This window comes from Antechinus flavipes, chromosome 4 (assembly GCF_016432865.1).
Source record: "Antechinus flavipes isolate AdamAnt ecotype Samford, QLD, Australia chromosome 4, AdamAnt_v2, whole genome shotgun sequence".
In the NCBI taxonomy this organism is placed as follows: Eukaryota; Metazoa; Chordata; class Mammalia; order Dasyuromorphia; family Dasyuridae; genus Antechinus; species Antechinus flavipes.
Window position 1 is genome coordinate 475,038,847 of NC_067401.1, and position 22,834 is coordinate 475,061,680.

Here is a 22,834-nt window from a genome sequence, read left to right on the forward strand (position 1 = left end):
GAGAGGACGGGGAGGGACGACATTCCGGGAGTCCAGAACAGCTTGTGAGGGGCGCTGAGGTGGGAGACCGAGGATGAGTCTGGGGACGGCGAGGAATCCTGGAAGGGCCAGCTCCAGCCAGAGTGCGGGGGGCATTTAATCCAGGCCAGCCCCAGAAGGAATGGGGAGCCCCGGGGGTTTCTTGAGCAGGGGAGCGGCGCAGGAAGATCTGCATTTGGGCGGCGTGAGGAGGATGGATTGGAGGGCGCGGGGTCGGGGTCGATTCAGGGAGACCTAACAGGAGCTTGCCTGGCTCTCACAGGCACATGTTTTATATCTGAGAGATGTAAAGGTGAGAGGAGATGCTGAGGGAGGAGAAAAGTCCCTTAAACAGGCCGGTCCAGAGGGGATGAGTTAACTGCTTCCTCCTGCCCCGGCCCCTTCCCGTGCCGGGCCGTAGGACTCTGGGCTCCCTGAGCTCTCCGAGAAGCTGGATTACTATGGGCCTAATAGCGGACAATAACAAATAAAAACGCAGTCCCCGGCCCCAAGGAGCTCACGGGGGGGATCTGTCTCATACAGACAGGGGCAATGAGCTCAGGGAGAAGCGTGGGGGTGGGGAGGAAGGCAGGCAATGCAAAGGCCTGGAGGTGGGACGTGAAGTGGGGCGGGGGGGTGAGACAGAGAGACAGAGAGAGAGAGAGAGACAGAGAGAGACAGAGACAGAGACAGAGAGAGACAGAGAGAGAGAGAGACAGAGAGAGAGAGAGACAGAGACAGAGACGGAGACAGAGACAGAGACAGAGAGAGACAGAGACAGAGAGAGACAGAGAGAGACAGAGACAGAGAGAGACAGAGACAGAGACAGAGATAGAGACAGAGACACACAGAGACAGAGACAGAGACACAGAGAGAGAGAGACAGAGACACAGAGAGAGAGACAGAGACAGAGAGAGAGACAGAGACAGAGAGACAGAGACAGAGAGATAGAGACAGAGACACACAGAGAGAGACAGAGACAGAGAGACAGAGAGAGACAGAGACAGAGAGAGAGAGACAGAGAGAGACAGAGACAGAGATAGAAACAGAGACACACAGAGACAGAGACAGAGACACAGAGAGAGAGAGACAGAGACACAGAGAGAGAGACAGAGACAGAGAGAGAGACAGAGAGAGACAGAGAGACAGAGACAGAGAGATAGAGACAGAGACACACAGAGAGAGACAGAGACAGAGAGAGAGAGACAGAGAGACAGAGACAGAGACACAGAGAGAGAGAGACAGAGACACAGAGAGAGACAGAGACAGAGAGACAGAGACAGAGAGAGACAGAGACACAGAGAGAGAGACAGAGACAGAGACAGAGAGACAGAGAGAGACAGAGAGACAGAGACAGAGAGATAGAGACAGAGACACATAGAGAGAGACAGAGACAGAGACAGAGAGACAGAGAGAGACAGAGATAGAGACAGAGATAGAGACAGAGACACACAGAGAGAGACAGAGACAGAGACACAGAGAGAGAGACAGAGAGACAGAGAGAGACAGAGACAGAGAGACAGAGACAGAGACAAAGAGACAGAGACAGACAGAGACAGACAGACAGAGACAGAGACAGAGAGAGACAGAGACAGAGACAGAGAGAGAGACAGAGAGCTTGGTTTGGGTCAGTCAGTCAGGAATACCCTGTCATAGGCCCTCACATGTGTGTATATGCTCTGGTGGGCGTGTTGTGTGCGTGTGCTTATATGTGTATGTGTGTGAGTGTGTTTATGTGTGTATGTGGGGGGTTCTGATCACCCCAAGGGCAGAACCAGAAGTCATTGGGGGAAGGGGTCATGACCCTGTGACCAAGGAGTCGGGGACCAGGCTCAGCCTCACCTTTGATAGGAGCTCTATGACTGAGCAAGCCACTGAACCTTGCTGAGTCTCGCAGTTTCCTTATGTGTGAAATAAGGCATTGGACCAGACAAATAGATTTTCTTTTTGTCAAGTTCAAACAGAAACCCACTAAACTGTACATAAGGATTCCTGCAGGTCCCACATTGATTTAGAAAGCCACATGATTACTGACTGTGCAATTCCATGTTAAGTAATCCCATTATCTCAAAAAAAAAGGAAGAAAGGAAGGAAGGAAGGAAGCAAGGAAGGAGGGAGGGAGGGAGAAAGAGAGAAAGAAAGAAGAAAAAGGAAAGGAGGGAGGAAGAGAAAAAGAAAAGAAGGAAGAAAACCACATTATGTTCTATTATTGGATTTTCATTTATTTTGTTGATTCCTAATTACATTTTAATCTGGCTTGAAGTTCATCCCAGAATATTGGACACAAGGCCTGGCTTTGTTAGAACAGATTGTGTTAGAGCGGATGATTTCTGAGGTCCCTTTCAGCCCCGGATCTGTAACTCTCTGAGCCGCACGGATGTGAATGGTAGATTGGAATTAAGAAAACAGTTCCTGGCAGTCAGAGCTTTGGGCTTCCCAGAGAGCTGAGCTCCCCTTGCTGGGGACGATGTCCTTCTTCAGCCAGGGGTCGGACCGAGGAGCCGTTTGGGTGGTGATGGGAGATGCTAGGATTCTCTGTGGCCAGACCCTCCAAGAAGTCTCACTCCTGGGAGCACGTGTTCGTCTCCTTTCCCTGTCCTGACAGACCCGTGCAAAGTCCCCGTGAAGGGAATCACAGCTTACGCTCTAGCACCTGCTGCTGAAAATGAGGAGAGGAGGAAATTCTACCAGGGATCTGACCACATCCTTCTTATTAAATTGATATGTAAAGGTGAGCAAAGTGTGGATGGCAAGAAAGAAAGGAAGGAAGGAAGGAAGGAAGGAAGGAAGGAAGGAAGGAAGGAAGGAAGGAAGGAAGGAAGGAAGGAAGGAAGGAAAAAAGAAAGAAAGAAAGAAAGAAAGAAAGTAAAAAAGAAAGAAAGAAGAAAGGAAAAAGAAAGAAAGAAAGTAAGAAAGAAAGAAAGAAGGAAGGAAGGAAGGAAGGAAGGAAGGAAAAAAGAAAGAAAGAAAGTAAAAAAGAAAAGAAGAAAGAAAGAAGGAAGGAAGGAAGAAGGAAAAAAGAAAGAAAGAAAGAAGAAAGAAAGAAAGAAAGGAGGAAGGAAGGAAAGAAGGAAGGAAGGAAGGAAGGAAGGAAAGAAGGAAAAAAGGAAGGAAGGAAAGTAAGGGAGGAAGGAAGAAAGGAAGGAAGGAAGGAAAAGAAAGGAAAGGAGGAAGGAAGGAAGGAAGGAAAGTAAGGGAGGAAGGAAGAAGGAAGGAAGGAAGGAAGGAAGGAAAGGAGGAAGGAAGGAAGGAAGGAGGAAGGAAGGAAGGAAGGAAGGAAGGAAGGAAGGAAAGAAGGAAGGAAGGAAGGAAGGAAGGAAGGGAGGGAGGAGGGAAGGGAGGAAAGAAGGAAGGAAAGTAAGGGAGGAAGGAAGGGAGGGAGGGAGGAAACTATCTGGTGTCCCCCCAGATCTGCCAAAGGAGCTCATGCGATGTGCTTGAGGCTCCTGGTGGTGTGAGGGCAGGGCTGAGAGACCCCCAATATTCATCTGTCTTCTTGTCCCACTGTGTGACACCCCCTTTTCTCCCTTCCCTGCACTGGTCTGGTTATAGCTTTTATCCAGACTGATAAGGAGGTGTTCTCAGGCCCCTGACATCCCCTGTTCTAGGGTCCCTCCCAGCTCTGACATCTAAAGGCCCTAAGCCACAGGGCAGAGAAATGGACTTGGAGTCAAGGAAGTCAACGCTAATCACTTTGTGTCTCAGTTTCCGCTACCGTAAAATAGGGAGAGTAATAACACTCACCTGTCAGCGTTGTTGTGGGGATCAAATGAGATAATATGGGTAATATGCCCAGGGCAGGGCCTGGCACACAGTAGGTGCTTAATAAATATTTGGTTCCTCCTTTCCTACCTCACTCCCTTACTCCTTTCCTCCCTCCCTCCCTCTCTCATCCCTCTCCCTCCTTTCTTCCCTCTTTTCCTCCCTCCCTTTCTCCCTTCCTCCTCCCTCCGGTCCCCTTCCCTCCCTAGCTCTCTCCCCCACTGTTGCTAAGGCCCCTCCCCGCTCGCGGGCCCCCCTGCCCCTCCTTCTGACATCTGTATTCATGTTCTCTCCCAGCTGGGTTTCTTTGACCTCCCCAAGGTCATGTAGCCTCCAGGATGCTGGGAAGCGTTCTGAGCATCGTGACTCACCTGCCGGTCCATAAGTCATCTGTTGCAGGGGTGCGGCCCGGGGGTGGGGAAGGGCCTGGGCAGGGGTGGCAGGGCGTCCCCAGGAAGCACCCCTCCCCAGCCTGGGCGGCCCCCCTTCCTGCCTCTGACTCAGGGGCCCAGCCCCTGCCACCTGAGCAGCATCCAGGGCGTGGCCACGGAAGGCGCCATCATCATCCTCCGGGCCTCCCAGCCCCTTTCATGGAGACAGAAACTGAGGCCGGCCTGGGGGGCTGGGGGAGGCAGTTTCTTTGGGGTGAGGGACTCCCAGCAGGAAACTCTGTCCCACGCGGCCCGGAGAGCCGGCCGGAGCCCCAGAGGTCTTTGCCTCGGGTCCTACAGTGTCCGGGCCCAGACTGACCCTGCCCTCGCGGCTCCGAGGCCGCCTGCGCCTGCTGGGACGCCAGGCTCCTCCAAATGCAAACGGCGCAAAGCCGGGGCCCCCAAGGATCGGGACAGCAATGGTCTGACCCCCAAAAGGCAAACTCTGACGGGCACGAAGGGAGCACCTCATGTCTGGGGCCAGGAGTCAGCCTTGCAAGCGCAAGATGGGGGATCATCTGAGAAAGATGTGGGGGTTTCAGAAGCCCACAAGCTGAGCAGACATCGGTAGTCTGCAGGTAGCCCAGAAGGCAGCAAGGTGGGGCTGCGGTTCCAGGACCCCCGCCCCGCCGGGATCAATGTCTCTAGAGCGTCCGGTCGGGCCGTGAGCCCGGAGCTGGAATGGCCAGACGCAGCCGGGGCACAGACCGCCAGGCTCCCGTGGGTGTGAGCGTGTGTATGTGTGGGAGTGCGGGTGTGCCCGGGACTAGGGGTGGGCAGGACGTCCGAGTCCCCGCACCCTGCCTGCCTCAGTTTCCCCCTCTGTAAAATGACCCGCAGAAACAATGGAGAGACCCCTCCCATGTCTGCCCATGAAGCCCCAGCGGGGTCACAGACTCGGAGGATGAGAGTGGCCGAGCCATCTGACGGGGCAGGGCCTTACAGGACTGGGGAGCGGCGGGGGTCTCACAGCTGGGGGCAAGGAGGGCACAGGGAGGAGTGGGGGGTCTCGCAGCTGGGGGCAAGGAGGGCACGGGGAGGAATGAGAGTGAGCCATGGGCTGGGGGGCATCGGGGAGGCCACGTGGAGGAGGGGCGGTGATGAGGAGTGTGAGGGAAGATCTGGGGGGACGGGGCTGGGGGGGACTAGGGGTGGGGCCGGGGGAGCCTGGGGAGATAAAGCTGGCTGGGTGCTGCCCCCGGGGCCTCAAATGCCGCGGCTGAGGAGTTGTGTTCCATTTACTCACAGGCAATAGGGAGCCACTGAGTATTCCTGAGCGGGGATAGACGTTATTTTTGTGGCTTTGAAGAGAACTTGGACAATGGGCAGACCAAGGAAAGATGGCGGCTGAGGCAGAGCAGCCAGCGAGGAGCCGCCTCGAGAAGTGACGTCATCTGGGGTGCGGGGGGAGTGAGGAAGTCCGGGGACCGTTAGCAGCCACCCAGGGACTGCCGGCCGGGGAAAGGAGGGCCTCAGGGGGCTCCCTGTTGGGGCTTCAGAGTCAACCCACCTGTGCATCAGCGAGCGTTCCTCATTTGTTTTTAATGTTTAGTCCACATCATTTTGCGAACGTTTTGGGAGAGAAAGGTCAGGGCCAAAGGAAAAGCCGTGGGAGAGGAAAGAAACCGAAAAAAGGAGCGAGCAGAGCGGGCACCGCTGTGCCCGTGGGCCCTGGGCTCTCTCTGGGCACAGGCGGCGTTTTCTGGGCAAGGACTGTGGGGGCTGGATCCCGGAGCCTCTCGCAGCGTCGGGCCCAGTCCTGCTGTTACCCGGCACACGGTAGTCCCGGCTCTGCTCGTTCCCTAGCGTCGGTTCCTCTCTCCAGGCCGTCCTCAAACCAGCCTGCTCACCGTTTTTTGTAGAAGGATGATGTCCCTCACTTCCATGCATCGTCATTTATTCAGCCATCCCCCACTTAGGGGCATCACTCCTTTCCAGTTCTTTGCCCCCACAGAAAGAACATTTAGCAAGCACGTATTAGGCGCCCACTGTATGCTGTGGCCTTGTGGGTATGAATGCAAGGACTGAAACGCGCCCTCCTTCCTGAGTGCTTCCTTCCGGTGGGGAGGGGAGACCCCAGGGCCGGGCAGTCAGGGCAGCCCTGGAGCGGGGGCGCCACTGCTCTGTGGGACGGACCTCACCAATGGAGGCCGGATTGGAGTCAGGGAGACCGGCGTTTGTGCCGTTTCTCCTCCCGCGGCAGGACCTGGTCCAGAGGGCGAGGCTGAGGCCGAGGTCTCCGCCCTGGGACCCCCTGCTGCACGAGCCCTCGGCCCAGACCAAGCCGGACTCACGCAGAGAGCCCGCGAGGTCAGAGCCGGGGCGCGGCCTCCCCGAGCCTCGGTTTCCCCATCTGTCACAGAGCAGACGCCCTCCCCAGGCGTTTGGTGAGCTTTGTGCCCCCGCCTGCAGGGAGGGCTGTCAGCTTCCCTCTTGGGAAGGGCCGGGGAGGGGGGCGTCCTGGGCATCCCGCGGCCGCTCGGGCCCTGCCCCCCGTGGCACTCTGGTCCGGGGCCTCGCGCTCCCCTCCGTCCAACCAAGGAGCCGGAGCGCTGCGGGGGAGGTCCCCGAGCCCGGCTCTCCCGTCCCCTGGCCCTTCCCGGGAGGCAGGAGGGATGACTTCACAAAGCAAACAGACGGGGCTCAGGTTTCAGCCCGGCCCTGCACCTGAGCCCCGGCTGGCCGGAGACGTGGAGCCTCCCCTGTGGCCAATCAGCGGAGGCCAGGGCCCCTGCCCCTCGGCCTCTCCCGGCAGCCAGGAGTCCCAGCCGTTCCCTGGAGCTGGACCGGACCCTGCCGGCCCCCCCAATGAGCACCCCGGGGGATGACGCCTCCCTGCCCGCTGAGTAAGTGCTCCCCCGGCCGGGCTCCTGGGAGGAACCAGCTGGCGCTGGAAGGGGGCTGAGCATGACTAATCGGTGGGGGTGGGGCCAGGAAGGGGCACGGGCTGGGCCTCGGGGGGCTGCCGGGACAGGCGGAAGCCTTGGGGGTCCCCTCCCCGCCCCCACTCAACGGGAACTCTGGGGCTTTCTCAAGGCGCACTGGGCAGCTTGTTCCTCCCGGAGCCCTTGCACAGGACAGGAAGAGGGCCTGGGACACTGCGGGAGGGGGGCAAGAGACGGAGGGAGCCCCAAGTCCTGCTGCTCATTTAATAGACGGGATCCCAGAACCACAGAATAAAAGTGGGGGGGGACGTCGGTCCGAGGCCGGTGTGGAGACTGAGGCAGGCAGGAAACGAGCGCTTATTAAGCATCTACTGTGTGTCAGCCGTCGTGCTCCTCACAACCACCTTCAGGGCCAGGGCTAGTTTTATTCCCATCTTCAGATGGGGAAACTGAGGCAGGTGGATTTGGCAAGGTCAGAGATGTGGTAAATGTCTGAGGTCGCAGTCCCTGACTCCCAGGCCGGAGAGATCAAGTAACTGCCCGAGACCGCACAGATAGGACTCTGGGAGGCGGCGGGAACTGCAGTGGGCTTGGAGTCAGGAAGAACAGAGTTCAGAGCCGGGTGTTAAATTTTCCAGTATGTGGGGGCAGCGGAGAGAGCAGCAGCCCCGAGGTCAGGAGGACCTGAACTCAAATCTGGCCTCAGAGACTTCCTAGCTGTGACCCTGGGCGGGTCACTTAACCCCAACTACCTCGGGGAAAGAAAAGAGTTTTTCCAGTGTGACCTTTGTTGTTCGTCCAGACTTTGGAAAGTGATGGAGAGAATCTTACCTCGAATTGTACCTGATGTAAACATCCTGATAGTTAAATACTTACTGTGTGATCCTGGGCAAGTCACTCCACTTCTGCCTCAGTTCCTCATCTGTAAAATGGGGATCACAACAGCTACCGGCCTCCCGGGGTTGTCATGATTAAGTGAGAGAATCATTGCAAAGTGCTTTGGAAATGTTCCCTATCATTACATTACCCTGTTACGCAGGGAGACACTGAGGTTATGATGGGGGGAGGATCTTGACCGGCGCTGGAGGTTGGAGACGCAGTGCCGGGGCCTCAGTATTGCCATCTGTAACATGAGGGTGTTGGGCTGGCCCCCATTTTCTGTAAAGGGGAAAGGAAACAAGGAGGGGGTGGGGGAACGTAGCATTCAGTAAGTACCTATATTTGCCAGACACCATGCTAAGCTTTTTATAAATATTATTTCCGCAACTCTACACAAATAATATATAGACTGGATAAATCAGGAATAATCAGAGCCTGATCTGATCTGAGCACTTGTTGGGCTGCGGGGTGGAACGGTGCTGGACTGAGGGTCGGGAGCCTCCGGCTTTGGCTCAAAGTCGACTCCTGTCTGGGTCTCAGTTTGCTGACGTATAAAATGGGGGAGCTGAGGTACAGTGGGGGAGCAGTCACAGCCTCTCAGAGTAGCCCCAGACCTTTCCAGGACTGCACAAGAAGCCCTTATTGAGTCGCCCTTGAGGAGCGACTCCCCAGACTCTGGTTTGTAGATCCCCCATGAGGAAAATCTCACCCCCTTCCGAGTTGGCCCGTCCCATTCTGGGACAGTTCTCATTTGGGGAAGAACAGCCGGAACATGCTTGAAGGCAGATCTCTTTTCTTCTGAGTCTTCTCAGGCCCTCCCGGCTCTGACATTCTCTGTCCGGTTTTCTCTCTCCTTTCTTTATCTCTCAAGCACTTGGTGAAGTTCCTGGTACACAGTAAACACTTAATAAATGCTCATTTTCCTGGCTTGTAACAGGTTACAGGGGCTTGTCCATTCTGTGGGCCCAAGCCTCAGTTCCCTGAGAGGGTGGAGGAGGGCACAGCCCCCGGCTGGTTGTATTCCCATGAGGACTAGAGCAATTCCTTGGCAGGTACAAAATCTTTGGCAACTCTGGGGTCAGAGGGCACCCTGGGATCCGTCTCTGGGGTCAGAGGGTACCTTGGGATCCGTCTCTGGGGTCAGAGGGCACCCTGGGATCCGTCTCTGGGGTCAGAGGGCACCCCGGGATCCATCTCTGGGGTCAGAGGGCACTTCGGGATCCGTCTCTGGGGTCAGAGGGCACTTCAGGATCTGTCTCTGGGGTCAGAGGGCACCCCAGGATCCATCTCTGGGGTCAGAGGGCACTTCAGGATCCGTCTCTGGGGTCAGAGGGTACTTCGGGATCCGTCTCTGGGGTCAGAGGGCACCCTGGGATCCGTCTCTGGGGTCAGAGGGCACCTTGGGATCCGTCTCTGGGGTCAGAGGGCACTTTGGGATCTGTCTCTGGGGTCAGAGGGCACCCCGGGATCCATCTCTGGGGTCAGAGGGCACTTCAGGATCTGTCTCTGGGGTCAGAGGGCACTTCAGGATCTGTCTCTGGGGTCAGAGGGCACCCCAGGATCCATCTCTGGGGTCAGAGGGCACTTCAGGATCCGTCTCTGGGGTCAGAGGGCACTTCGGGATCCATCTCTGGGGTCAGAGGGCACCCCGGGATCCGTCTCTAGGGCTGAGTCCTGCATGTTGGCTCAGTTCTCTCCCTACTCTTACTCAGCCTTGATATTATTTACCAAGGGCTGGTAAAGGCTGCCTTGTGACCCAGGAGATGCCCGAGGTGGGTCGGCCTCCCACTCAACATGAATTAGAACCCTTTCCCCCAGACCCCACATTCACCCTAATCTTCTTAAGCAGGAGGGAAACATTTAAAAAGAGGATTTAGAGGCAGAATCAACAAGCATTTGTTAAGCACCTACTGTGCGCTAGATACAGGAAAGGGCGCACACAGTGTGTGGAGGGGACCGAGGTCCGCTTCCTGCTCTTGCCAACAGTGTGGCCCGAGACAAATGTGGGCCCCAGACTGTGGGCCGAGGGACCGAGGTCCAGTGTGACCCAGACAAATGTCGGACTGAGAGATTTCTAATCTTGACTAAAGGAGCTGGGTCAGGCAGAAGGGGGGCTGGTCACCGGGGACCACCCACCACTCCTCGCCTTAGGCCCCTCTGAGCTTCCGTAGCCCTGAAAGTCAGGAGGCTCCAAAAGCCCGCCCGGCTTCAGCAAAGGATGCTCAGGGATGATGGGGGAGAGAGGGGGAAGGGAGATGGGGGGGGGGGGAGAGACGGGGAGAGAGGAAGGGAAGGAAAAACACCCATGGGAAAAACTTCTGGGGAGGAAAATCAGTGCAGGCTGAATGAAAAGAGCTCTGAGTGTGTGAGTGTGAGTGTGTGAGGTGTGTGTGAGTGTGTGAGGGTGTGTGGGTGTGAGTGTGTGAGGGTGTGTGGGTGTGAGTGTGTGAGGGTGTGTGTGAGTGTGTGTGTGTGAGAGTGTGTGTGTGTGTGAGAGTGTGTGTGAGTGTGTGTGTGTGAGGGTGTGTGTGAGTGTGTGTGACAGTGTGTGTGAGTGTGTGTGTGAGGGTGTGTGTGAGTGAGTGTGAGGGTATGTGAGTGTGTGAGTGTGAGTGTGTGAGTGTGTGAGGGTGAGTGTGTGTGTGAGGGTGAGTGTGTGAGTGTGACAGTGTGTGCATCAAATATCGGGCTTAGAATCTGACACCCGAGAAATGGGAGCTTGGAGTAGGGGGTGGCTGATCAAAGGCAGCAGGTGCAGGGGTTTTAAATGCAAGTGATCGATCCTCAGGGAAAAGATCCCCGCAGTCACCAGGGGAAGGATGCGAGTGGCTCCGCGCGGGGGAGGGGGGCAGAGAAGGGAGGGAGGGAGGAAAGGGGGGCTGGCCGCCCGGGGGCCGTCAGCGCTGGGGGCCCGCCGGGTGCCGGCTCTCCTGCAGACCAAGCCGGCCACGGACAGTCCGTGCGCATTTATGAGGCGCCTACTGCATGCCAGGCAGCGCTAAGCTCCGGGATTCGATCAAAGGCAGCCTGTCCCTAAGGGAGCTAACGGGAGACAGGACGCCGACAGCCTCCGATAGGCAGCGTGGGATGCTTTTGTGGGGGGGGGGGGGGGGCAGGAGCTGGGGGCGCTCAGAGAAGCAGACCTAGGGGGGGAGGGGGGAGGAAGGAGAGAGAGGGAGGCAGCGGGGGGAGGAAGAGGAGGAGGAGGAGAGGGAAGAAGGAGAAGGGGAGGAGAGGGAAGAGGATGAGGGAGAAGGGAGGAGGGGCAGCAACAGCAGAGCCCCGCCCCCTGGCCTGGCCTGCCCCGTCCCAGGCCGCCGGCAGGGGGCGCTCTGCTCCAGCCTCGCTCTGGCCCCGGGCTCGGCCCGTAGGGGGCGCGTGTGCGGGGGGGCGCGTGTGTCAGGGGCGCCGGTCCAAGGTCGGGGCCGCTTCTTCCCCTTTCCCCGGGCATGGGCCGGCCCCAGGGCAGCAGGGGGGCTGAAGGGCATGACCAATGCAGAGACTTGCGGCCCTCCTCACTAGACCTCGGCGGACAAGCCTCGGCCCCGACCCCGGCCCCGACCCGGGCCCGGGTCCCGACCCCGGCCCCGGCCCCGGCCCCGGCCCCGACCCGGGCCCCAGCCCCAGCCCCAGTCCCAGGTACCGGCCGTGGGGGAAGGGGGACGGGGGCTCCCCAAGTTAAGGGCGCCCCAGGCTAGCGTAAGGTAGGGGTGGTTCCCGGGGAGGGGCCGCGCGTGTGGGGGCGGTGCAGGGTAGGCCCAGCTCAGAGAGGCCCCCCATCGGGGTGGCCGTGGGGGAAGGGCCGCTGCGGTCCCGAGTGTGGGGGGAGAAGGGAGAGGGAGGAGGAGGAAGGCCTAAGGCCTAGCTTGGAGGCTGGGGGGGGGAGGGGAGGGAGGGGGGAGGAAGGGAGGGGGGAGGATAGAAAAGAGAGACAGACCAAATCAGAAACTGAGGCAGAGACAGAGACAGAAACTATTAGCTCGAGCCAGAAAGAGGCCAAAACAGGCCCAAAAAGGCAGAACCAAACCCCAAACATCCCACCCCACCCTAGAACACGGAGGACTTGAGGGATTTGGGGTGATCACCCCCAGTCTCTGGGGGTCATTATTATTATTGTTATTGTCATTATTAGTGTTGTTATTATTGTGTCCTCAGTGTCTGACACACAGTAGGCAGTTAATAGATGTTTCTGGATTGAGATGAATAAGAGTGATCCAGGCTGGCTGGGTAGTGTTGGGCTGCAATCAGCACCTCTGGAGGAAATGCCCACTTCTGGGATGAGGGACAGGCCCCTGAGTCTGGCTGGATGGGGCTGGAGCTGCCATGAGCGCTGGGCGACTTTGGGCCTCAGTTTCCCTGTCTGTAACATGAGAGGATTGATCTCTGCCCTTTTTTGAGTCTTGTTCTGGCAGGCTGGGCCATTGACCGGGAGTAGGAGGAGAAGCATCTCCTTCCTTCCTCCTCCTCCTCTTCCTCCTTCTTCCTCCTTCTTTTCTTCCTCCTTCCTCCTCCTTCTCCTTCCTCTTTCTCTTCTTCCTCCTTCCTCCTCCTCCTCCTTCCTCCTTCTCTTTTTCCTTCTTCCTCTTCCTCCTCCTTCCTCTTCCTCTTTTTCCTCCTTCTTCCTCCTTCCTTCTTCCTCTTCCTCCTCCTTCCTCTTCCTCTTTTTCCTCCTTCTTCCTCCTTCCTTCTCCTCCTCCTCCTGCCTGTGCATCCCTTCTCAGAATCATGGGTTTGATGCTTAAAATAAATTACATAGAATTACAAAGGAAATGAATGATGGTGAAATGTGATTATCAAAATATTCTTTTTTATTATAGCTTGTTATTTACAAGATATATGCATGGGTAACTTTTCAGCATTGAAAATTGCAAAATCTCAAAATATTCTTAAAACTAAAACACGTTTATGGACCCCAGATTCAGGGCCTTCCCGTACGGCTGTCCTGTCCTCCCGGGAGCCACAGTCTGAGAGATGGGAGGCGTCTTGGCCGGGCCTGATGGTCCTGCTATAGTTTGTCCAGGAAATGCTCCTTGTAGCCCTCCGTGGGCAGGGAGCTCACCACCTTCTGAGCGGCCCCGGACTGTTGGGAAGCCTCCTCTCTGTAACTCTCCCCTTTGAGCCCTTTGCTCCAGCCTCTGCCTTTTGATGCAGAGCTGATGTCAGTGGGCCTTCTTGATGCAGGGAATTTTCTCTGGGAATGCCCCTGCCCTGGAGGCCTCAGGCTCCTCCCTCCTCAGGGTGGTCAGGGAGAGCGCGCTTCCCATGTGTGGCCCTGGGGGCGGGGAATGGATTCTGCCCCTCCTGGAAGGTTTGGGGGAGGGTGCTGTGACAGCCCACAAAGGACTCCAGCAGGGAGCTGGTTTGGGAGGGGAGGAGCGGGGGAGGGTGGGGGGTTAGAGTGGAAGCCTTCCTAGACAGTCTGGGCGGCCCTGGCAGGGCCGAGGCCCCCCGGGTCAGGGCTTTGCTGGGGCAGATCAGGCCCTTCTGGAGAAGGGCAGGGGTCAGGGCGCCCAACTCCGAGTCTTCCTGCCTCGGGTGCCCCGGCGCTAGCTCCATGGTTTGTTTTCCAGTCGGTCCTGGCGGGACCTGTGGGGGGCTGGGCCCCCTCCTGCTGCCCCGGGGGCTACAGCGCAAATAGACCCCAGATCCTGGGAAATGAGTGCGAACCACAACATGACATTTGTATTCCTTCTGTTACTGTTTGCTTGCTTTTTGTTTTTCTTCCCAGGTTATTTTTGCCTTCTTTCTATATCCATTTTTTCTTGTGCAACAAGACAACTGTATATTTATATGTACACATATATTGTATTTAACATACTTTAACATGTTTACCATGTATTGAACTGCCTGCCATCTGGGAGAGGGGATGGGGGGAAGGAGGGGAAAAGTTGAAACAGAAGGTTTTGCAAAGGTCAGTGATGAAAAATCACCCATGTGTATGTTCTGTCAATAAAAAGCTATAATAAAAAAAATAATAGGCCCCAGAGTCCGGCTGGCCCAGCAGCTGAGGCCTACAGGGGCGAAGGGGCAGGAGCAGGCTTGTGTCCAGCACCGGGACGCCTTTCTTGGCACGTTCTAACCCCGTCAGCTCGTTATTAACGGCCGTGATGGGCCAAGGATTGGTAGGACCAGAGGCACGTTCCCTGCCCCTGGAGAGCTTCCCCTCCGTTGGGAGCTTTTACATTGATAGAAAGAGCGTGAATGCCAGCAAGCAGGTGCCCGCCGGGTGCCGGGAGGGCTTCATGGGAGGAGGTCACGCTCTGGGTCTCAGGCCCTGAAAGTGCGCGGGTTTGAGTCCCAAGGCACCGCTGAGCCGACCCCCAGGAGAGCGAGGGTAACATGAGCCGCCGGGGAGGGAGGGAGCCTCCTGTCCCGGGAGGTCTCCCTTCCATGGCCCAGGGATCCGGGGTGAGAGGCGGGCTGCACCTGACAGGGCCGAGGTCCCTTCCATTTTAAAACTTGGTGTCTCTTTGGTACAGACCCTCCATGTCCAACCTGAACGTGGCTTTGGACGAATGCATGGCCGCCCTCGACCTCTTTCTCACCAACCAGTTCTCCGAGGCCCTCACCTACCTGCAGCCCAAGTAGGAGCCGATTCCCTGACAAGTTTGTGGGGGCTCGGGGAGGGAGGGAGGGCGGAGGGGGGCAGTGAGGGGTTGGGGGGTTTGTTTCTCAGCAAATGTTTGAGCCCATGTCACGGGCAGCACCACTGAACCGGCCTCAGCTTCCTCATCTGTGAAGTGGGGGTGATAGCGCTTCCTTCCCAGGGTGGTTGTGAGGATCAAGTGAGATAACGTGACTTAGTAAGTCCAGACTAGATTGTGCTGCAAGGAGCTTCTGGTCTCTGGGGGAGGCCACTCCACACACTCCTCTGCTCTGTGGTCTTAGCTCTCTGATCCTGACTGCCCCCTCCGGACCTGCCCGTCTAGGGGCTGGGGGTGGGGGGAGATACGTGTAGACCAAAAGGATTCGAGAGCCCTACGGACTTGGCGGATCAGGGGAGGCTTCAGGAAGGAGGGAGCCCCGAGGCTGAGCCTTGAAGGAAGGGGGGGAGAGGGAGGAAGAGACAGACAGAAACAGAGACAGAGACAGACAGACAAAGAGGGAAGAAGAGCGAAGGGCATTTGGGATTGTTTTTATCTGTAATGATGATAGCAGCATGGTGGCTCCCCTCCTTGAGGCACCGAGCCCACCCATGCTGACCCCAGCCATCGCAGGTGACATGGAGCGGGTCTCTGGCAGACTCCTCCCCGGAAGCTGATCTGAAGCCTCTCGGGCCTTGGCGCGGCTGGCCCCAGGACGGCGGCCATGTTTGAGCTCTGTAGCCCGTGGCGCTGGCAGAGCTCTGCCGGTACCAGGGTCACATCGGAGACGGCTTCTGGGAGGAGGAGGGGGCTCCAGGGAAGGGATGAAAGCAGCCTCTGTTGCTGGAGTGTTTGGGTGGAAGGCTTTCTTCACGTGACCCTGTCAAGAAGACAGGGGGGATTACTGCACCCATTTTAGAGATTTTAAAGATGCAGAAATAAGTCAGCTGAGGTGAAGGGGCCTGCAGACGGCCGGGTAAGCGTCCCAGCTGGGGTTCAAACCCTCTTCTCCCAACTCTAAGGTCAGGGCCCTGTGGTTGGTACCATTGGAGAACCAGTTGAAGGTTTGGAGGGGGGGAATTCAACTGGAAGAGAAAGTGATAATTGTCTCCTAGGGTCTGACTGGTTCTGGTTGGGGGCGGGGTGGGCTTTTTCTGCTGGTCCCAGGAGGCAGACCTGGGCGCTGTGGCAGGAAGGTGCCAAAAATGGATTGAAGCTGGAAGGACCCACTCTAGTAATGAGTTTTTCCCAGGAGGAATAGGTTACCTAGGGCCTTGAGGAGCCCCCCTCCTCTGTCTCTTCCCCCCTCTTTCCCCTCCTCTCTCCCTCCCCCTTCTCTTTTCCCCTCTTTTTCTCCCCCCTCTCTTCCCCTTTCCCCTCCCTACCAGCTCCAAGCAGAGGCTGGAGGGCGGCTTGTCAGGAGGGCTATGGCCGAATGCTTGGTCAGGTAAATGCCGGGCCAGGAGGCAGCTCAGACGCTCTGAGCTTCTGGCAGCCTGAGGGTTGTTCTCCAGGCTGGTCTCAGGGCCCTGGGCCTGCCTCTGTCCTGGCAGCCTGGCCTGGGACTCTGGAAGGCTGACCCTCAGACCCCACAGGGTGAGGGGGCATCACCTTTGCTAGCCCCACAACTCTGGAGAGGAAGGTGTCGCTCCCATGCTCCCCACCCTGGTCCCTGACACCCCATCCTAGTCCGGAGGCCAGAGGTTTAGGGAAAGGGAAGAGGAGGCGTCCTTGTCCCCCAGAGAAAAGCCGCTGCACAAGTGGGGGAGACCCTGGAGAGCCCACCCTGCTGGCTTTACCGAAGAGCTGGGACCCAGAGAATGTAACCCGTCTCCCCGCTTCTAATGGCAGAGCCGGGGATTGAGGCAGAGTGTGCCGGGGCCCCGAGGAGCAGCAGCGCATGCAGAGGGAGGGCTTCCTGGAGGAGATGCTGGGATTGAGAGCAGGAGTAACGGGGCTGGGGCAGGCCCTCGGCAAAGGCTAGAGCAGAGATGGAGAAGATGGGAGAGTCCAGTGTTGGGGACACAAGGACTCAAAGGGAAGGGAAGTCCTATGGAATAAGGCTGGAGGGGGCCTCGAGGGCCAGCCCTGGGGGTCAGACTGTGATTGGCATTCAGTGGGAAGCCGGACAAGTCTCTGAGCTGGAGAGTGACGTGACCAGACCTGACAAGGCCGAAGGGGAGGCCGCTGTGGTGGAGGCCGAGGGGGAGGCGCTGCCATAGCCAGAGAGGGCGGGGATGAGGGCTGGGGCTGGGCGGTGGCCCGGGGTGCTGGGGATGATGAGGCCTGGGCTGCCCGAGGCAGAGAGAGAAGGGAGGTAGAGCTGACAGACAGAACCAAGCCTGTGGGTCAGCGGGGAGGGGACTGGGTTCTGGAACAGAAAAGTTCCTTTTTGCCAAGAAGAGCAATAGGGGCTGAAGGGAATCTAGAACCCAGAACCGTCAAGCTCTGTGGGAAGTCGGGCACATAGTAGGGGCACGCTCAGCGGGGTACAGCCGAGGGGGCAGGCTGGTCCAGAGACAAGGCCGAAGCAGCCGGGCCGTGTGTGGAGATGGGAGAAGGCAGAGAGCTGGGCCGCCTGACTAGGCCCTTTCTGGACAGGATATCTTGGGGGGGTTCCCTGGGGCTGGCTTGGCCTTGGGGGGCTGTGGAGGGATGGCGATAGTGGCAGGAAGTCTGTGACAAGAGCAGCTCTCTCTGGGCAGGCCTCTGTCCCAGGATGGGAGGATCAGGCAGCAGAAGGCATTGACACTCCTGGGGCCTTCCCTGGCTTCCCCAGTCCTACCTTTAGCTCTCCTAGAAGGGGGATGGCCTAGGAAAACTGCCTGGTTTCTGGCCTCTTAAACTGAGACCAACACCCCAAACCAACCAATAATAACAGTCAAATCCTGTATCTAAGAGCCAGAGGCTCTCAAGGTCCGAGTCATGGTGGCGGGGTCTGCCCAACGTCTTGGGCTTGTGACGTGCTGACAGCTCTGGCGTCTCCCTAGGTGGTCAGGGCTCAGGAGCCTTTTCCTTCTCTCCGGGTGTCCCCAGCACGCCCTAGGCAGCACTACAGAAAGCCTGGCCGATCCATCAGTTGATTGACTGATGTTCCAGAGGAGGAAATCGAGGTTCGAGCTGGGCTGGGCCTCTGCATCCAGAGTCGATGTTCCTCCTCAGGACGGATTCAGAGAGCACCTTGATGCATCTTTTCTATAAAATGAAGGGACCTCTAAGGTCCTTTCTAGTCTGTGATCCCCTCTGTGCACTTTCTTTTGCCATAGGTTATTTAGTGAATACCTGCCATAGGCAAGGTCCCACGCTGGGCCCTGTTGGGGAGACCAATTTGGATTTTGGCCCTAATCTCAGTCCCAAAGAACCGTCAGTATCATAGGAGATAGAAGACACACGGACAACTCATTGTCTCCCTGACTCTGGTGCAAAAGTCCCTAGAGAGATTCAAAGGTGATTCTGGATATGGGGCCCATTTCTTAGTCCAGAAGCCTCAAATGGGGGCAGCTTTCCCTGCTTCTGGAAGTCAGGAAATATTAAATAAACCCAATTAAAATGCAATAAACCTAGATAGCATCATACTTAATTGGCTATTAATATGAGAGAAGAAGAAGAATTTCTCTCAATGCTACATTCATTTCTATTATTCCTCCTATTATTATTTTTATCATCATCATCATGATGTAATTTAGGCGATGCTGCCCTCTCATTTCTTTTAAACTTCTTAAGAAAGGGCCTTCTGCTCCAACATCTCACAAAAGGGACCGAATCAGAGGGTCTGAGCCGCAGACTCTCATCACCACAGTCAGATGAGAAAGTCGAACAAGAGGGAGGTAAACAGAAATTAAGTCACTTGCCCAGGGCTGGAGACGTAGGCTCGAGAATCACCAGCATAGGGATGATAATTGAATCCTTGAGATTGACAAGTGAAATAATCCAGAGTGAGAAGAAAGCCCAATATTGGGGCATTAGGGAACACCCACAGGTTATTTTTTTATTTTTATTTACTTTTCAATAGTATTTTATTTTTCCAATTACATATAAAACTAGCTTTCAACATTCATTTTTAATAATAATAATATTGCATATATTCAAAATATATGCAAAAATAGTGTTCAGCATTCATTTTTGCAAAACCTTGTGTTCCAAGTTTTTTCTTCCTCTCCTTCCCCCACTCCCTTCCCCAGAAGCAAGTCATCCAATGTAGGTTAAACATGTGCAGTTCTAAACATATTTCCACATTGATCATGCTGCACCAAAAAAATCAGATCGAAAAGGAAAAAAATGAGAAAGGAAAAAAAAAAAAAAGCAAACAAACAACTACAAAAAAGATGAAAATACTCTGTTGTGATCCACATTCAGTCTTTCTGGATGCAGATGGCCCTCCTCATCACAGAATTATTGGAATCGGCCTGAATCACCTCATTTCAACATTCATTTTCATAAGATTTTGAGTTCTCTCTCCTATACTTCCCTCTTCCCTGAGCAAGCAATCTGATAATAGGTTATACGTGCATAATCATGTCAAGCGTATTTCCATATTAGTCACCTTGGGAAAGAAAAATCAGAACAAACAGAACTCTGGAGAAAGAAAAAGCAAACAACCCCCAAAAGGTGAAAATAGTCATCTTTGATCCGCATTCAATCTCCGTAGTTTTCTCTAGTTGTGAATGGCATTTTCCATTCCAAGTCTATTGGAATTGTGTTGAGAAAAGAGCCTCATCACATAATCTTGCTGTTGCTGTGTACAATGATCTCCTGATTCTGCTCATTTCACTGAGCACCAGTTCCTGTAAATCTCTCCAGGCCTCTCTGAAACCATCCTGCTGGTCGTTTCTTACAGAACAATAGCATTCATAGACCACAACTTGTTTAGTCATTCTCCAGCTGATGGGCATCCACTCAGTTTCCAGTTTCTTGCCACTACAAAAAGGACATTTTTGCACACATATTTCTTTTCCCCTTTTTTTTAATGATCTCTTTGGGATAAAAGCCCAGTAGAGACACTGCTGGGTCAAAGGGTATGGACAGTTTGATAGCCCTTTGGGCACAGTTCCACATTGTTCTCCAGGATGGCTGAATCAGTTCACAATTCCACCAACAACATATTAGTGGGAAACACCCACAGTTTTGTAGGCCTGACCTGGTTGAGAATCCCCCCCCAAAAGAGAGAGACTGAGGATTTGTCAGAGAGGTAGGAGGATAACCAGGGAATGGGTCAGGAGGAGAGAGACAGACAAAGAGACAGGTCCTGAAGACCCAGGGAGAGAGTGTTCAGTCGAGAAAGTGATGGATAGTGTCAGAGGCCAAGTATCATGGAGACAGGGATGAGGCCATTGGATCTGGTGGCTAAGAGAGCCCTGGTAACTGTGGGGAGAGACTCCATTGTGCAATAGGCAGATGGTAGGGGGATGGGAGCTTCCAGACAAGCTTCTCGAAATTGGCTCCAAAGGGAGAGTGCGCTGAAGGACTGGGGATGGACGAAGGGAAGGCGTTTTGAGGATGAGGAGACGGGTGTGTTTGTAGGCAGGAGGAAGCAGCCGTAGACAGGGAGAAACTGAGGATAAATGAGCGGGTGGGGATGGTAGAGACAACCTGCTGCAGAAGATGGGAAGAATCAGGATCCCCGGGGATGTGGAAGGCTCACCCCGGCCCAGAGAAGGGCCCCCTCGGCCTGGGAGCTAAGGCCAAGAGTTGAGGGGGGGAGAAGAGGGAGTTTTAGTCAGTGAAATAGGAGAAAAGGCTGTTTTCACAAAGCATCCCATGCAGAAGACCCCGGAAGCTTTGAGGAGGGACCCAGGGTGATGAATGGGAGGGCTCAGAAGGGACGGACTGCCTCCCCTGCTGCCATGGCCCAGTGGAGTTGGAGAGGAGCCCCAGTTTTCTTCATTGGGCATTCTGTGTAGAAGGGAGCTGGGGAAGGCCGGCGTCTCTGAGAGGCCCAGGGAGCAAGGGACGGCCCTGCTGGGCCTTGAGGGCTCATCCACAGAAGGAGGGCTTGGGGCAGAGGGCACTAATCCATGCAGAAGGATCCCTCCGGACTCCCACATTGACTTGGTTTTAAAGTGCGCTGTCATCCCGGCTGTACTTTGTTCCTGACTTCACTCCCACCTGGTTCCAAAGCTGCCCCCATTTGAGGCCTCTGGGGTCCTTCCCAGGCCCACATCCTGGGCTCTGCCTACACAGACCCTCGGTGCGATTCCTAACAGGAGGGCACGGCGAGGTCATGGGAGAGCCAGGGAGCTTCCGGGGGGGGGGGGGCTGCAGGAGAGGGGACAAAGGGAGTGGAAAAGCCAGCTCTGTGGGAGGTTTCAGGATCAGGCTTCCTCCTTACCAACGGTGAGTCCCTAGGAGAGAGGGTCAACCTCTCGGGACCTCAATTTCCTTACCTGCAAAATCAGGAGCCACCCAAGAACCTTCTGGCTGTGACTCCGAGTCCCTTCATCTCCCTGGGCCTCAGTTTCCCTTTCTGTAAAATAAGACAGCAACGCTAGGCGATCTAGCTCTGGATCTTGGACCCCATCTATCTCTAGGACCCTCGGGGGTCTTGTGTTGGCCTAGGCCTCAGCCCAAGATTGGCAATCTCCAGAAGGAGCCTTCTCTGTCTTTAAGGGGCAGACCCCTCACCCTGGACTCCTGGGTCAGAGAGCTGGAGAGGGAAAGGAAAGGGCAGGGATAGACCCTCTAACAGCCATTGTGGGCTCCTAAGAAAGATGAGAAGAGAGGCAGGTGGCAGACAGAAAGAACTTGGTCCAGTGTTTGCCTTGGGTGGGGTGGGGCCAGGGCTGCTGCTCCTAGTCACCCCCCCGAAGATTTCCAAAGTTCTTTCCTCACTGCCTTGTAGTGAGGGAGGCATGGGGATCCCCATTTTATAGATGGGGAAATGAGGCCCAGAAGCAGTGACTCTTGGGCACACTCCCAGGGACTATATTCTCAGAGAGAGCAGCCCAGCCCTCTTGCTCCAAGCTCTGGGCCCTTTCCAGCCTCTCGAGCAGGTGCCAGGGGTTCGCTGGCACCCTGCTACAAACTCTGCCCCACACAAGGCTGGCAGCCACTTCCTCCAAGGGGAAGGACTGGTTTTTCCACCCAGGACTGTTTACTCAGGGGGAACGACACACACACAAAGCGTCTTGGTCTGCGTGAGCTTGTTTGCTTTTTGCTTTGTTGGCCAATGTTCAGGCCCTTCCTTTTAGGCTAAGAGCGGAGTCATAGAAGGAAGAGCTTGCTCTCTCCTTCCTCAGTGGGAAAGAAACAGAAGGCCAGCCGGGCTGCCCCCCCCAACCTGAGCTCTGTCCCCTTCCTTGGCTCCGTGGCCCCCGCAGGTCTCAGGCAGGCCCTCGGTCCAGCTCTCTGCAGTCGCCCGTCCGAGGTTGCCCAGCGGGCTCCTTCCCTGAGTGACAGACCGTGTGTCGAAGATGCTCCATCTAGCCCTTGGCCCACCTGCAGACCCTCTGGGGACGCTGGCTGTTTCCTCTGCTGGTGGTTCCTCCTGTTTGTGAGGGCATCTCCTTCCCCCATGGACAGACTGGGGCCTAGAGAGAGTGTGAGGGGGAGGGGGAACAGTGTCACCTTCCTTCCTCTTCCGTTGTGGCCCCAGGGGGTCTCCAGCAGGCTTGCCCATCCTCTGTATGTTTGTGGCTTGGTCATCATCTTCACCCAATTATTGTGCCATTTCCCATATAGAGAAACTGAGGCCTGAGAGGAAGCGATTGTTTTGAAGACTCACGGCAAGTCTGGGGCACAGCCAGAGCTCACAGCTTAGTCTGACCTTCGGGGCCTCTGTCTCCCGGGCCATAGTTGCTGGTCTGGCCTGGGCCGGGCTTAGTGTGGCCCACAGCTCTATCCACCCCATGGGGGGCCAGTCTGCTGCCCCCAGGGGGGTCCAGAGAAGGTGGGAAGGAACAAGGGATGCTTCTCAGGCAGCCCCGGGGTGGGTGCCCACCTCCACTCGGGGAAGGATTGGACTTATCCCCTCCGAGCCTCAGTTTCCCAGGGGGTCAGAAGTTGGGTAATAATGCAGGGAGCAGCTCAATGGAGGGCTTGTGGTGAGGCCGGGCAAGGACTGCTGGGAAAGAGTTTTGCTTCCGGCCCCTGAAAAGGGATGCCACCGATGTCTTCGTCAGCGCGCCCGGCATCTGTGGGTATTTTACAGCTGGTCTGGAAAGGAACTGGGCTCGTGAGGCTGGACTGGCAGCTTTGGGAATCCGGCTGGGCCCGGGGGGTGCGGCCCCTTGGGATAAGTCGGGTGAGGCGCCCGCTTCTGTTTGCTCTGTACACATGG

The 22,834-nt window shown here is 56.1% G+C and overlaps 1 protein-coding gene across 3 annotated transcripts in view; it reads left to right on the forward strand.

Moving 5' to 3' along the window:
• The window catches only part of TTC39A (tetratricopeptide repeat domain 39A), a 47,772-nt gene that overhangs the window by 4,243 nt on the left and 20,695 nt on the right, over positions 1-22,834 (forward strand). Inside the window, exons 1-2 of one of the 3 annotated variants that reach the window (XM_051999716.1) lie at positions 6,845-7,057; positions 14,455-14,559. In XM_051999716.1, coding sequence (XP_051855676.1) covers positions 7,020-7,057; positions 14,455-14,559 — 143 coding nt within the window. In that variant the 5' untranslated portion in view covers positions 6,845-7,019. Of the gene's footprint in view, positions 1-6,844; positions 7,058-11,385; positions 11,615-14,454; positions 14,560-22,834 lie in introns of those variants that run through there. The other 2 variants (XM_051999714.1, XM_051999715.1) reach the window with 2 other exon arrangements.